The sequence below is a fragment of the Euprymna scolopes genome, chromosome 16 (assembly GCF_053919585.1).
Source record: "Euprymna scolopes isolate OS-2025 chromosome 16, ASM5391958v1, whole genome shotgun sequence".
Lineage (NCBI taxonomy): Eukaryota > Metazoa > Mollusca > Cephalopoda > Sepiida > Sepiolidae > Euprymna > Euprymna scolopes.
Window position 1 is genome coordinate 13,553,252 of NC_136497.1, and position 15,257 is coordinate 13,568,508.

A 15,257-nucleotide genomic window follows, 5' to 3' on the forward strand; every position below is an offset into this window, starting at 1 on the left:
ATAACTATGAATACACAAATTTCATATAACTATGAATACACAAATTTCATATAACTACGAATACACAGATTTTATAAAACTATGAATACACAGATTTCATATAACTATGAATACACAAATTTCATATAACTATGAATACACAAATTTCATATAACTATGAATGCACAAATTTCATATAACTATGAATACACAATTTTTAGTAAACTGTGAATACATAAAGTTTATGTAACTATGAATGCATAAATTTTAAATAACTATGAATACACAAGTTTTCTAGAAACATTCAGATCAGGAGAGTAAAATCATCCAACTAGCAATTTTTGAAATTATTTAAAACAATTATTTTCATTAGTTTTTTTTTAAAAACAATTACTTTCATTAGTTTTTATGATACTTGTACAGTTTAGACAAGACATGAAAAAATGAAAATATCGAAAAAAGGTTATATTTCATGTATTCGTTATGATAGGAAGTTCTCCGAAAAAAAATTTCACTTAATTTCATTAAGTAGTTTTTTTTTACAGCAAAAAAATGATTTGTTATGATACCGAGCAAAAGGTTCAATTTTTAGGAAGAAAAGCTCGAATTAATAATGGGAAGGGAGTGTCGGCACCTTGCATTGACTTATCTCCCCGTGGCATGTTGATCAGCTTCAGCAAATTTTCACAATGTCTGACTTCAATGCGCTCTCATATGAACGTGTTTTTCCGCTGTAAGAAAAAAAAAAACTACTCAATCAAATTAAATGAAATTTTTTTTTTTGGAGATCTTCAGTCCAAAACGGATTCGTACAATATAACCTTTTTTCGATATTTTCATTTTTTAATGTCTTGACTAAACTGTACAAGTGCCATTTTTATTAAATATAAATCAAAATTAAGGATTACATGAATCTAGTACTAGTGCCCTCAGAACTGAAAAACTGTGCTCTGAATCTGTAAAACGTACACTTTTTCACCCAAAAAATATTATAACTTGTTTTTGCCCCTAAAATCCAATAAAACTTGTGATTAATAGTTATTTATATTATTAAAGCAGTAACAGGAACAAGGGGAGATAATTGATGTTTTATTCAATCTATTGATATAATGTGTTATTTTTATTTTATTTCTCTTTTCTAGAAGTGAGCCACACCATTTTGCAGTTAAAGTCTCAACTCCAACCCTGGCTAAAGAAGTTATCTTTGGTGCACAGTGTTTATATGAATGGTGTGTACAAGTTCCTGACTTTGCAGACAAACAATGAGAAAGCTGCTAGACTTCTTAGCTGTCTCTTTGATATGGTCATGGAATTGAAGTTGATTTGCGAAAAAGAATTGGTTAGTATTGATCAACGTAATTTACCTGAAAATTTCTCTCAAAAGTTATTTCTTTGGATTCTTAAATGTTGCTTTGTTAATTATGATTTGACCAGGTGAAAAACAACCATATTTCGGCATATTTAAAAACAACCATATTTCGGCATATTTAAAAACAACCGTATTTCAGCATATTTAAAAACAACCATATTTTGGCATATTTAAAAACAACCGTATTTCGGCATATTTAAAAACAACCATATTTTGGCATATTTAAAAACAACCGTATTTCGGCATATTTAAAAACAACCATATTTTGGCATATTTAAATACAACCGTATTTCGGCATATTTAAAAACAACCGTATTTCGGCATATTTAAAAAGAACTGTATTTTGGCAAATTTAAAAACAACCATATTTCGGCATATTTAAAAACAACCGTATTTCAGCATATTTAAAAACAACCATATTTCAGCATATTTAAAAACAACCGTATTTCGGCATATTTAAAAAAATACCATATTTCAGTATATTTAAAAACAACCTTATTTCGGCATATTTAAAAACAACCATATTTCAGCATATTTAAAAACAACCGTATTTTGGCATATTTAAATACAACCGTATTTCGGCATATTTAAAAACAACCGTATTTTGGCAAATTTAAAAACAACCGTATTTCAGTATATTTAAAAACAACCATATTTCGGCATATTTAAAAACAACCGTATTTTGGCATATTTAAATACAACCGTATTTCGGCATATTTAAAAACAACCATATTTCGACATATTTAAAAACAACCGTATTTCGGCATATTTAAAAACAACCCTATTTTGGCATATTTAAATACAACCGTATTTCAGCATATTTAAAAACAACCGTATTTCGGCATATTTAAAAAGAACTGTATTTTGGCAAATTTAAAAACAACCATATTTCGGCATATTTAAAAACAACCGTATTTCGGCATATTTAAAAACAACCATATTTTGGCATATTTAAATACAACCATATTTAGGCATATTTAAAAACAACCGTATTTCAGTATATTTAAAAACAACCATATTTTCGGCATATTTAAAAACAACCGTATTTCGGCATATTTAAAAACAACCGTATTTTGGCATATTTAAAAACAACCATATTTCGGCATATTTAAAAACAACCGTATTTCAGCATATTTAAAAGCAACCATATTTCGGCATATTTAAAAACAACCGTATTTCGGCATATTTAAATACAACCGTATTTCGGCATATTTAAAAACAACCGTATTTTGGCAAATTTAAAAACAACCGTATTTCATTATATTTAAAAACAACCATATTTCGGCATATTTAAAAACAACCGTATTTCGGCATATTTAAAAACAACCATATTTCGACATATTTAAAAACAACCGTATTTCGGCATATTTAAAAACAACCGTATTTCGGCATATTTAAAAACAACCGTATTTCGGCATATTTAAAAACAACCGTATTTCAGTATATTTAAAAACAACCGTATTTCGGCATATTTAAAAACAACCGTATTGTGGCATATTTAAAAACAACCGTATTTCGGCATATTTAAAAAAATACCATATTTCAGTATATTTAAAAACAACCGTATTTCGGCATATTTAAAAACAACCGTATTTCGGCATATTTAAAAACAACCGTATTTCGGCATATTTAAAAACAACCATATTTCAGCATATTTAAGGGTAAAATTTTCAGTTTCAGATTATCATTAAATCCATTATCACTTTTGATAAATTCAGTCTTTCTCCATTTTTGCAACCGCAGAGATTCAATTCGCCTTCAGGGCCCGTGGTGCAGTGGATAGAGGCTTTGAATCTCTACGGTTCCAGGTGAGCATTGTCTGAAGATAGAAAGTTCAATCCTACCCAAAACAGACCAGAGGATTAGTTGGCTAAAATGTGGTGAGACAACAACAACTATGAAAGGCAGTAATTACCAAGGATACAGTTAAGAGACTCAGCATTCCTATCTCATCACGGTTAACCATCTGAAGAAAGCCAGAAGCATAATTGAAGATGAGGATAACAGTTTGCAAATCAATAAATACACAAATTACTCATCTCAAAGGATTCCAATAAAAAATAATTTAAAATCACAAATTTAATAAATTTTTTAAAAAATTAGTAAAAAAAAAAAATATTGGAAAAAAAAAAGCAGATAATTATTTATACATTATTTAATTTATTCCATTTCATTATAAATAATAAATCTTTCTAATCATATGACTAAAATTAACCAATCAGATTTTACTCTTGCATTTGCTGCCATATGAAGACGTGTTCAAATCTAATCATTCATACCTAAATGACCTTGTATATTTGTAGGAAAATATGACTTCGAATAAGTTATGTCTGTTTCAAAGTGATTCAAGATAAGAAATGCTGTCATTGTTTATTGACATGCTAATAATTTTTTTTATATACATTTAAAGCAATATATTTCCTTAATAACATCTGTATTGGTTTCTTCTATATTCTCCAGCTGTGCGTTCTGATGCCGATCTGGATTGAGACGAGCCGCCCCTATATTGATATCATTGATAACTGGATCACAAATGGACGACTTGTAGATACACGCAATGAATTTATTATTCAAAGGTCAGTTTAATGGTCACATTTTCTTTCTCAACCGAAAAAGAAAATAGAGAATGCCTTTTCTATCTCTTTTGTAAAGGCTATATAATATTCATATGTAACACCTTATATAATCATGTTTAAAAGACCATATATGTTAAAAATGCTATATATGTTTAAAAGACTATATAATATGTTAAAAATGCTATATATGTTTAAAAGACTATATAATATGTTAAAAATGCTATATATGTTTAAAAGACTATATAATATGTTAAAAATGCTATATATGTTTAAAAGACTATATAATATGTTAAAAATGCTATATATGTTTAAAAGACTATATAATATGTTAAAAATGCTATATATGTTTAAAAGACTATATAATATGCTAAAAATGCTATATATGTTTAAAAGACTATATAATATGTTAAAAATGCTATATATGTTTAAAAGACTATATAATATGTTAAAAATGCTATATATGTTTAAAAGACTATATAATATGGTAAAAATGCTATATATGTTTAAAAGACTATATAATATGTTAAAAATGCTATATATGTTTAAAAGACTATATAATATGGTAAAAATGCTATATATGTTTAAAAGACTATATAATATGTTAAAAATGCTATATATGTTTAAAAGCCACATAATAGTCATGCTTATAAGTTATATAATGTTCATGTTTAAAAGTCTGTATAATGTTTGGTAAAAAAAGATATATAATGATCATATTTTCAAGGCTATATAATCATGTTTTAAAGTCTTTTTTTTTTTTACAAAGGAATCACCACTTATCAAGGCCTGGAGGCCACTTGAGGATAAGGGTTAATGAGTGTACAGTAGTCAATGGGAAAATATTGTAGTAATCGTTAGCAGTGGGAATTGGGTAAATTGGATTACTTAAGTGGATGACTCATCAAGAACTTGTTCACATTGGACTTGAAAATTACCATATTGTAGTCAGTTGGAAAGCAGGAAAACGGAAGCGAGTTCCACAGGCATGCAGTTCTAAGAAAGAAGCTTTGTTCATGGAATCTATGTTTAGGTCAAGATAGAAAAAGACTCGGGGAAATTATTGATAGTGGTTTCAGCTAGACGAGTGTTTTTCATGAAAGTAAGGCAAGGGTGGGACCATAGATTGGAGCTCAGACGAGCACTTGCTATTAAAATAATGATAAAGCAGAGACCAGCTCACAACATCTATTCTGTGGGAAATAGGTTGCAAGGAAGAGAAAGGGGCATTCCCCACTAGGCTACAAAGTCTATTTTGAATTCTGTCAAGGCAGGATAAGCTGCTTCTTGGAGCTCCTGGATATGGCTGGCTCTTATACAGGTTGAGAATTGCATCCGCAGTGAGATATCTACTGGAGCGGTAGAATGATTCCACCATTTTTTCAGCAGCCTTCGTAACGGATCTGATGTAAGTGTTCCATCTTAGATCAGGATTAAAAGTCAGACCTAGAAGCTTGTCAAGACATGGAGCCTCTCTGAGATGAGAGCCATTCATTTCAGTTGATGCCAGACAATGATCAGGGCATTGATGATGGAAAAATAAAAGCTTGGTTTTAGATGCATTAAAATTAACCAGCCACCTCTTTCCCCATTGTACCATGTGATCAAGATCAGAGAAGAGAGAATCATAAGAGAACTTGGTTGTTTACAGCCTTTGAAGTGTTGCCATAAATAGTAGTGTCATCAGCATAAATGTCTACAAATGATCTAAGGATGTGATTCGAGAGATCATTATTGTAGATCAAGAAGAGAGTTGGGCCTAGAATAGACCCCTGAGGGACTCTGGCATTAATACTGTGTTTATATAATATTTGTGTTTAAAAGGCTATATAATGTTCATGTTTAAAAGGCTATATAATGCCCATGTTTAAAAGGCTATATAATGTTCATGTTTAAAAGGCTATATAATGTCCATGTTTAAAAGGCTATATAATGTTCATGTTTAAAAGACTGTATAATAGTAATACACACGGACGAAAAAAATGCTTTGGATAATCACAGATTTCAAGGTAGTTCTACTAAAATAGCCATATTTTTCAAACCAAAGCACTTCAAGTCTTCAAATTACTACTGTTTTGTTCGGAAATTAATATATTTTCAAATGAATTAATGAATATGAATGTACATTATATATTTTAAGAGTTTTAAGCAAATAAAGTGATAAAAAGGTGAACATTATAAAATGGCGTTTTCGGTAAGGTTTTGTAATGACCCTCCCTGTTTTCTAAAGGCCCGTACCATGATTGTATGAAGAATTTCCTCATGAAATTTGGGAACCAATCAGAAGTGTTAATTTTAATACTGTCAAGTGTCCAAAATATTTTTGACCATTTCTTTTTTTGTTGTGTTAAAAATAAGACTTTAATATGACGAGTATTGAACATTTTGAAAAAAAATTTCATCAGACACCCACTAGTAAGGTAATCATTCTTTTTACTATCTTTATCAATTAAAAGTATTATTCTATGTTGAGTAGGACCACGGTAATTGATAATAATTTAAAAGGACCTACCCGAAAAAAAAATGTTTCTATTTCTCGAGTTTTGTCAAATAAAGTTAGTATTAGTAGCAGCTGCAGCTGTAGTATTAGTCATAGAACAGTATAAACAACACGTGTTCTTTAATTTTTATTCACGAACGAATTAAGAAAAACATGAAAATATGAATATAAATATTCTGATATGTTTGATTAGAGCTATTTTGTTATCAGAATCACATTAGTTTAGAACTATTTGGTTTTCAGAATGTATAATAACAACCAATTCAGCATTATGAATCATAATTTCTCACATTTCTGGGCAAATTTAAAAACATGGTTAAAAAAACAAAATAAACTTTTGTAGATATATCGCTTGCATGCACTTTTACTCATTGCATTAGTTTTGAACAGCAAATTAAAACAATGTTTTACTGCGAACAGCCACAAATGTTTTTTCAAAATAAAAAAAATGTATGAAAATCTCGTTTGTATTACTATACACATAGATTTGAAAAAGTTGTCAAAAAACAAATATATAACAAATAAATGTTATCAAAGGCAAGATAAGTTACTTTTCTACCTAACTTGATATGTTTTTAGTCTTTATATTTAATGTAACATGTTTATTCAGCTCGAAAAACAGTGTTTACCAATGTATTCGAAAATTTAAAATGGCGGCCGACTCTCTCTTTGAGGTGGTAAGTTTGGGAAAATAAGTTATAAATAAAAAACCAGACAAAATACTGTTAGAAACTCGCTCAATATATGTTACCATGACATAGGCGGATATATATTCAGCAGGTTTTTAACAGTATTTTGTCTAGTTTTTTATTTTTAACTCATTTTCCCAAACTTACCATGTGAAAGAGATAGTCGGCCGCCATTTTTTACTTTCCAATACATCAGTAAGCACTGTATGTTTTTCGAGCTGAATAAACATGTTACATTAGATAAAAACACTAAAAACATATCCAGGTAGGTAGAAACGTAATTTATCTTGCCTTTGATAACATTTATTTGTTATGTATTTGCTTTTTGATAACTTTTTCGAATCTGTGTGTACAGTAATACAAACCCCGTTATTTTTTTTTCTACTTATCTCCAGCGTAATATAAACGGCCTATGGAATAAACACCTTCAACCTCGAAAATAGAAATCAACAAATTTATGGAATTTTCTTCGAAATTTCGTAATGCAGAATTTTATTAAATTAAAACTAAATATAACATTTGCTGACTTATTTACCTGTCGAATACACACACACACACACATATATATATATATATATATATATATAACTTTCTAAAACACTCTTTAACCCTAACAATAACACTAAGTTCGAATGGCAATCCGCCCCCAACAAAATACCTCTGTAAGCCACATACAAGCGTCTAAAACAAACAAGCAAAAAATAGATCCTTCATTATAGAAAAATGCACATAAAAAATAAATTGGTTAACTGTCCTAAAATGCTAAAATAGCCTGGAAATGGTGAATTATTTTACATTAAACTTAAAATTACTTCTAATATTGTTTTTGTTTCTGTCTAGTCTTCAGTATGTTCACACATAATTTTCCTTAGCCCTACAATTAATTCAAAGTCCGAATGGCAACCCTCCCCATATTCTTATTGCATAGAAACCCTCTTAAAACCACACATAATCGTCTTAAAAAATAAAACAAAAAGCATACAGGATTTATCTCCCATAAAAAAAAAAAAACAGTTAACTGCCCTAAAACGGTAGAATGACCTGTAATGGGGAATTATTTTACATTAAATTCTAAAATAATTTGTTTATCTTTCATTAAAGTTTTTCATGGCATTTCATACATAATTGCCTAAAAAGGTAGAATCACATTTTGGAGGGGTGGTCAGAAGGGGTTGGGTGGGGTTAAACAGGTGTTAATCTACAATAATACCAAAGAAATATTGCAATATATTCATTTTTAAATGGTCCTATGTTTAGATTTAAGTTTTTTGTACATAAAGCACATTACAATTCAACTTTGAGTTCTCCAACTTCTTTTCTGTTTATGGATACATGGCATTTTTAAGGAATTGCAGCATATTTATGCACATTTACTGCAGATTATTTGGAAACCATGAACTTTGGAGTCGCATATTCTGATTCCTTGTACAAAAATACACTTATATGGTAAATTTCATTGCTTAGTCTTGTGTTTTTACAAAGATATGACATTTTTACTGAAAAAGTAATGTAAAAAATGTGACGAAATGCATATGGTCTTAAAGAGGGGAAAATATCCAAACGTGTGAGGCACAAAAATAGTCATAACTTCCTTAATTTTAATCAGATTTTTAAAATTTAAAAAGATTCTTTCTTAGCTCATCAAGCTCTTTCTATGTATACCAATATTGAAATATTTTAAGCCATTTCAATTTTTTCATGTGTATTGCTATATATAATCATGTCTAAAAGTCTATATAATGTTAGTATTTAAAAAGCTATACAATATTCATGTTTTCATGTTTAAAAAATGATAATGCTTATGTCTCCTCACTCACACATATTCTTAAGAGGTCTCCATTCAGTCTTTACATTTAGCAATGAAAATGCAATTTAAGACTTAAGCATTGCATACAAACAGAAACGCTATTTCTGACAAGTGGTAAAGCCAAACAGCATGGATTACGTTCTACTATCTGTGCTATCTTATGCGGAATGCTTGTGAGGCTTGCAAATGTGCTTTCACTTCTCGCTGTTCTTTCTTAGAAAGGTTTGGGAAGTTGCTGCTAATTCTTACTTCTAAACATATTTGTTTCAGGACTCTGGCAAAGATTTTTCTTCTTGTGTTTACTTTATCATCTTGCATGGCAATGAGACATGCGCCCCAGATGCTTCTGGTTTTCAACATCTTCAGCATAATGACCATGCCATGATCAGGTGAATATGTGGCAGCAAACTAGAGGAAAAAATTCCTTCAGCCACATTCTATCAGAAGCTTAAAGTGGGATTTTGGATGTCTTCATCATCTCAAGTGATTTGGCCATGTATAGTGTACTGCTTTCTGCATCCACTCAGTAACATGCATGGATACGAGAGGGCATGAAAGATAAACAAAAACCTGGCTTGACCGCATACAACCTGATTAGTATCAATTTTATGATTGGACAATATGGAGAGCAGTGTGAGACGCTGCCTAGTGTTGCCCGGCCAGGAATCTGGGACACTGAAATACCGAAACATATTGATGATGAGGCAGACAGAAAGGCAATTTCAGTTTGAGCATTAACTACAGAAAGTCAATTTAAATCTTAAGCATTAGAAACTTATTTGTTTTTCATTAGTTAAGTTTACACCTTAACAAATTAAAACCATGATAAAAGTACGTAACGAGGTTTATTGTTGGTGATTTCATATTTCATCCAAAATTTATTGATTCTATAATTCTTCGATTATATATTGAAATGGTCTCAATTATTGGCTATTATAGGAAATATAATTCTTCGATTATATATTGAAATGGTCTCAATTATTGGCTATTATAGGAAATATGATTCTTCGATTATATATTGAAATGGTCTCAATTATTGGCTATTATAGGAAATATAATTCTTCGATTATATATTGAAATGGTCTCAATTATTGGCTATTATAGGAAATATAATTCTTCGATTATATATTGAAATGGTCTCAATTATTGGCTATTATAGGAAATATGATTCTTCGATTATATATTGAAAAGGTCTCAATTATTGGCTATTATAGGAAATATGATTCTTCGATTATATATTGAAAAGGTCTCAATTATTGGCTATTATAGGAAATATGATTCTTCGATTATATATTGAAAAGGTCTCAATTATTGGCTATTATAGGAAATATGATTCTTCGATTATATATTGAAAAGGTCTCAATTATTGGCTATTATAGGAAATATGATTCTTCGATTATATATTGAAAAGGTCTCAATTATTGGCTATTATAGGAAATATGATTCTTCGATTATATATTGAAAAGGTCTCAATTATTGGCTATTATAGGAAATATGATTCTTCGATTATATATTGAAAAGGTCTCAATTATTGGCTATTATAGGAAATATGATTCTTCGATTATATATTGAAAAGGTCTCAATTATTGGCTATTATAGGAAATATGATTCTTCGATTATATATTGAAAAGGTCTCAATTATTGGCTATTATAGGAAATATGATTCTTCGATTATATATTGAAATGGTCTCAATTATTGGCTATTATAGGAAATATGATTCTTCGATTATATATTGAAATGGTCTCAATTATTGGCTATTATAGGAAATATGATTCTTCGATTATATATTGAAAAGGTCTCAATTATTGGCTATTATAGGAAATATGATTCTTCGATTATATATTGAAAAGGTCTCAATTATTGGCTATTATAGGAAATATGATTCTTCGATTATATATTGAAAAGGTCTCAATTATTGGCTATTATAGGAAATATGATTCTTCGATTATATATTGAAATGGTCTCAATTATTGGCTATTATAGGAAATATGATTCTTCGATTATATATTGAAATGGTCTCAATTATTGGCTATTATAGGAAATATGATTCTTCGATTATATATTGAAAAGGTCTCAATTATTGGCTATTATAGGAAATATGATTCTTCGATTATATATTGAAAAGGTCTCAATTATTGGCTATTATAGGAAATATGATTCTTCGATTATATATTGAAATGGTCTCAATTATTGGCTATTATAGGAAATATGATTCTTCAATTATATATTGAAATGGTCTCAATTATTGGCTATTATAGGAAATATGATTCTTCGATTATATATTGAAATGGTCTCAATTATAGGAAATATGATTTGTCTTGATTTTATGCTTGCTTTGACTTTTATGAATTAAGAATTTCTTAGATTGGTGATTGGGGGTTGTATTAGTGGCTCACATTAAATTATTTTTTAAATTGTAATAATTAAATAATTGATAAGATATAAACTCCTTTGTTTTTGCATCTCACTTTTTATTTGCTCAACTCTTTATAAAACAAACAATTTTTCTTTGTATAAACATTTAGATTAATTATAAAATATCACTATTAAATACTTCATCCAACCTTCACCCAAAATATTTTATCAACCCCCCCCCCAAATACCATCTTAATTCCTTTTTCCCCAATGTTTTTCAATTCATTAAAGTTTGTCATAAGATCTATGCTATTGCTGTTCGTAATTTGATCTGCCTTAAAAATAATCTTCTAAACCAAGAAGAAATATCTATCAATAATTTCCCACACTCTTTATCTTTAACCTAAACGTAGATTCCATGAACAAAGTTTCTTTCTTAGAACTGCACCCCTGTGGAACACTCTTCCGATTGCCTGCTTTCCAGCTGACTACAATTTGATTGTCTTCAAGTCCAACGTAAACAAGTTCTTGATGAACCGTTCCCCTAAGTAATCCAATTTACAAAATTCCCACTTATGTGTACTACACTATAATCCCATTGACTAATGTATACCCATTAATCCTTATCCTCGAGTGGCCTCCAAGCCCTGATAAGTGGTGATTCCTATGTAAAAAAAAAAGAAAAAGATATATCAGAGCAATGTACATCATATTTAGAAATGCTAGTTAAATCCTATTAACAAAGATAACTCTTTAAGCGTCATACACCTGCCTTCAACACTGATTCTTAACGGCTATACATATAAAATGTGGTGGAACTTTTCACTTTTTGTTGGCCCTTTTTTAACAGTTGTTTTAAAATTAAAGAGTAAAAATTGTGAATTTGCAGCAATCACGCCAAAATGATTTCGAGCATTAACCTATCAATTTAATTAGGATATTATCGCACATAGGTTTGCAGTTTCCATGTGGTAGGGACATCTAATGTAGCAGGGACATCTCCAGAGAAGATTCTAAATTACCCTATATGTGTTTCCAGGTTGCAATTGCTCACACTACTGCATTTATATTTTCTCTCTGTCGCCCCCACAACAGTGGAGTTACTATCTTTAAAAGCATATCTGAGAAAATTGACCACATTCTGTCTGCTCATCCTTCAGCTAATATTCACGTCTGTGGAGACTAATAATCACAATGTGGAATGGTTAACCCTCTCAAACAAGAACGATGATGAGGGGAGGTTCTGTCATGATTTCTCCATTACTTATGACCTCACTCAAATTGTTCACAAACATACCCATGTGCCTGACACTGATGGCCAGTATGCAAGTCTCCTAGACCTTTTTCTCACAGCTTGCTCTGGGCTATGTTCATCTTCTGTTCTGTCTTCACTGAGATCTTCCGACCACTCGGTTGTATTACTTAAGATAAAAACAAAATGTAATAAGTCCTCAGATGTACCTCTCCATCGTACAATATATTGATACTCTATGGCTGACTGGGATAGCTTCTGTACATTTATATTAGGTCTACCTCTACGTTCCATGTTTCAAAAGGATGTGTCTTCTATAGTATCAGACCTGACAGAATGGTTATTTATAGGTATAGACCATTTCATTCCCTCGAAAAAATTCCAGCAAAAACCTAACAGCCAACCATGGTTCTCTCCAGAATGTGCAGCTGCCATTGCGCACAGAAATCACTTTTTCCATTGCTTCCAATGTAATAGATGTACTGAGATAAAACCGATTTCAGGACTGCCAGCAATCACTGTAAAAGAGTAATAAAGAACGTAAGAGAGTTGTATGCTCAGTCGGTCAAGTCCAAAGAAGCTGAGCAGCAGCTTCGTTCCTATCAATTGGGCAAATATTGAACAGGATCCTGAACAGAAGCATGTGCTCTATCCCAATTATCATTAATGGACCTGAGGTAATCTCGTCAGCATCAGATAAAGCCAAACTCTTTCCAAGAACTTTGCAGCTAATTCTACACTGTGACCAAGGTCGCCAACTCACAGTATTTCCTCTTGTATCAGAAAGCACTCTATGCAACATACAAATATCTGTGTGTGATGTTGCCAAACTAATCAAAAACCTTGATTCCAATAAGGCAACTGGCTAAAAAAGCTTCCACCAGAACTAGCTCCCATACTTACAAAGCTGTTTAAGCATTGTCTTCAGGAGAATTGCTTTCCAACATCCTGGAAAACCTCATCAGTATGCCCAATATTTAAGAATTCAGGTGATCAGTCATCCCCCTCTCAGTATAGACCTATAAGTCTCCTGTGCACCATGAGCAAGTTCATGGAATCTGTGTTAAATAGAGAAGTAGACAACCACCTCACCAAAAATAAACTTCTTAGTGACATGTTTTCTATTCTGCTAGATCTGCAGCAGATGTGCTAACAGTTATATCTCATAGGATTATCGAATCTCTTGATGGAGGCTTCCTTTCTAGGGCAATTGCTCTTGACATATCAAAGGCTTTTGATAGAGTATGGCATAAAGGTCTACTTCACAAGATCTCCAGTTACGGTATAGCTGGAAATGTCTTCTCAATTATTAAATCATTTCTCTCTGACAGGTTCATAAGTAGTGGTTGATGGGCAGAAATCAGAAGCTCACAATATTAATGCTGGAGTCCCTTAGGGTTCCATCCTGGGCCCAACTCTCTTCCTGATCTACATTAATGATCTTCCAAATCATATCCTTAGTTAATTCATAGATATTTATGCTGACGACACTACCATCTATGGCAGTACATCAAAGACTGTAAATAACCAATTTCTCTCTGATTCTCTTTCTTCTGATCTTAAGCATGTGGTACAATAAGGAAAGAGGTGGCTGGTTACTTTTAATGCATCTAAAACCAAGCTTTTGTCTTTACATCATCAACACTCTGATCCCCATCTGGCATCAATTGAAATGAATGGCTCTCATCTTAGGGAGGCTCCATGTTTTGACAAGCTCCTGGGCTTTATCATTACTCCTGATATGAAATGGAACACGTACATCAAATCTGTTGCGAAGGTCACTGGGAAAATGGTATGATCCTTTTATCGATCCAGTAGACATCTTACTGTTGATGCAATTCTCTATCTATATAAGAGCCAGGTACTTCCAAGGATGGAGTACTGATGCCACATCTTGCCAGGATCTGCTAGAAAGACCTTATCCTACCTTGAAAGAGTTCATAATAGACTTCGTAGCCTAGTGGTAGATGCCCTTTTCTCTTCCCTGCAACCTCTTTCTGACAGAAGAGACGTTGCGAGCCTGTCTATGGTTATTTTCATGGCAAGTGCTCATCTGAGCTCCAATCTATGGTTCCCTCCTTGCCAAACATTCACGAGAAACACTTGTCTAGCTGAAAAAAAAAAAAAAAATTTGGTCCTGGATATGACCTTAAACTATATCCAATGGTGAGGCCCCAGCTTGTGGGCTTTGGGGAGTGTGGAGCCACCCTTTTATTGCCATTGCTCCCAGGTCCACTCTGACCCGGACTGATAGTACCTGTTAGGGTCCCAACTATGGATTAAATAGAAACCGACTTAAAAAAAAAACAAATATACTCTATTAAAAAATTGTTCTTCAAAATCACAGGATTTGGCATTAAATAACCTGAAAAGGGTTGATATGCCGTAAAACAAAAACAACCAACCAATCTAGCTGAAAACGCTATCAATAATTTCCCCCACTCTTTATCCATGCCTAAACCTTAAACTAGATTCCATGAACAAAGCTTTTTTGTTAGATCTGCACACCTTGCTTTCCAGCTGACTATAATATGATCATCTTCAAGTGCAATGTAAACAAGTTCTTGATGAGCCGTTCACCTTAAGTAATCCAATTTACCAAATTTCCACTCTAACAATTACTATGTCATTGTCCCATTGACCACTGTACGCTTATTAACCCTTATCCGCGAGTGGCCTCTAGGCCTTGATAAATGGTGACTCCTTTTTAAAAAAAAAAGTGCTTTTGGTTT

General features: G+C 31.5%; 1 protein-coding gene across 1 annotated transcript in view; it reads left to right on the top strand.

Annotated features, from left to right (window-relative positions):
* LOC145295839 (gamma-tubulin complex component 5-like) overlaps positions 1–15,257 on the top strand; it is a 293,760-nt gene that overhangs the window by 86,791 nt on the left and 191,712 nt on the right. The window contains exons 10-11 of the mRNA XM_080141551.1: positions 1,122–1,318; positions 3,809–3,924. Coding sequence (XP_079997677.1) covers positions 1,122–1,318; positions 3,809–3,924 — 313 coding nt within the window. The remainder of the gene's footprint in view (positions 1–1,121; positions 1,319–3,808; positions 3,925–15,257) is intronic.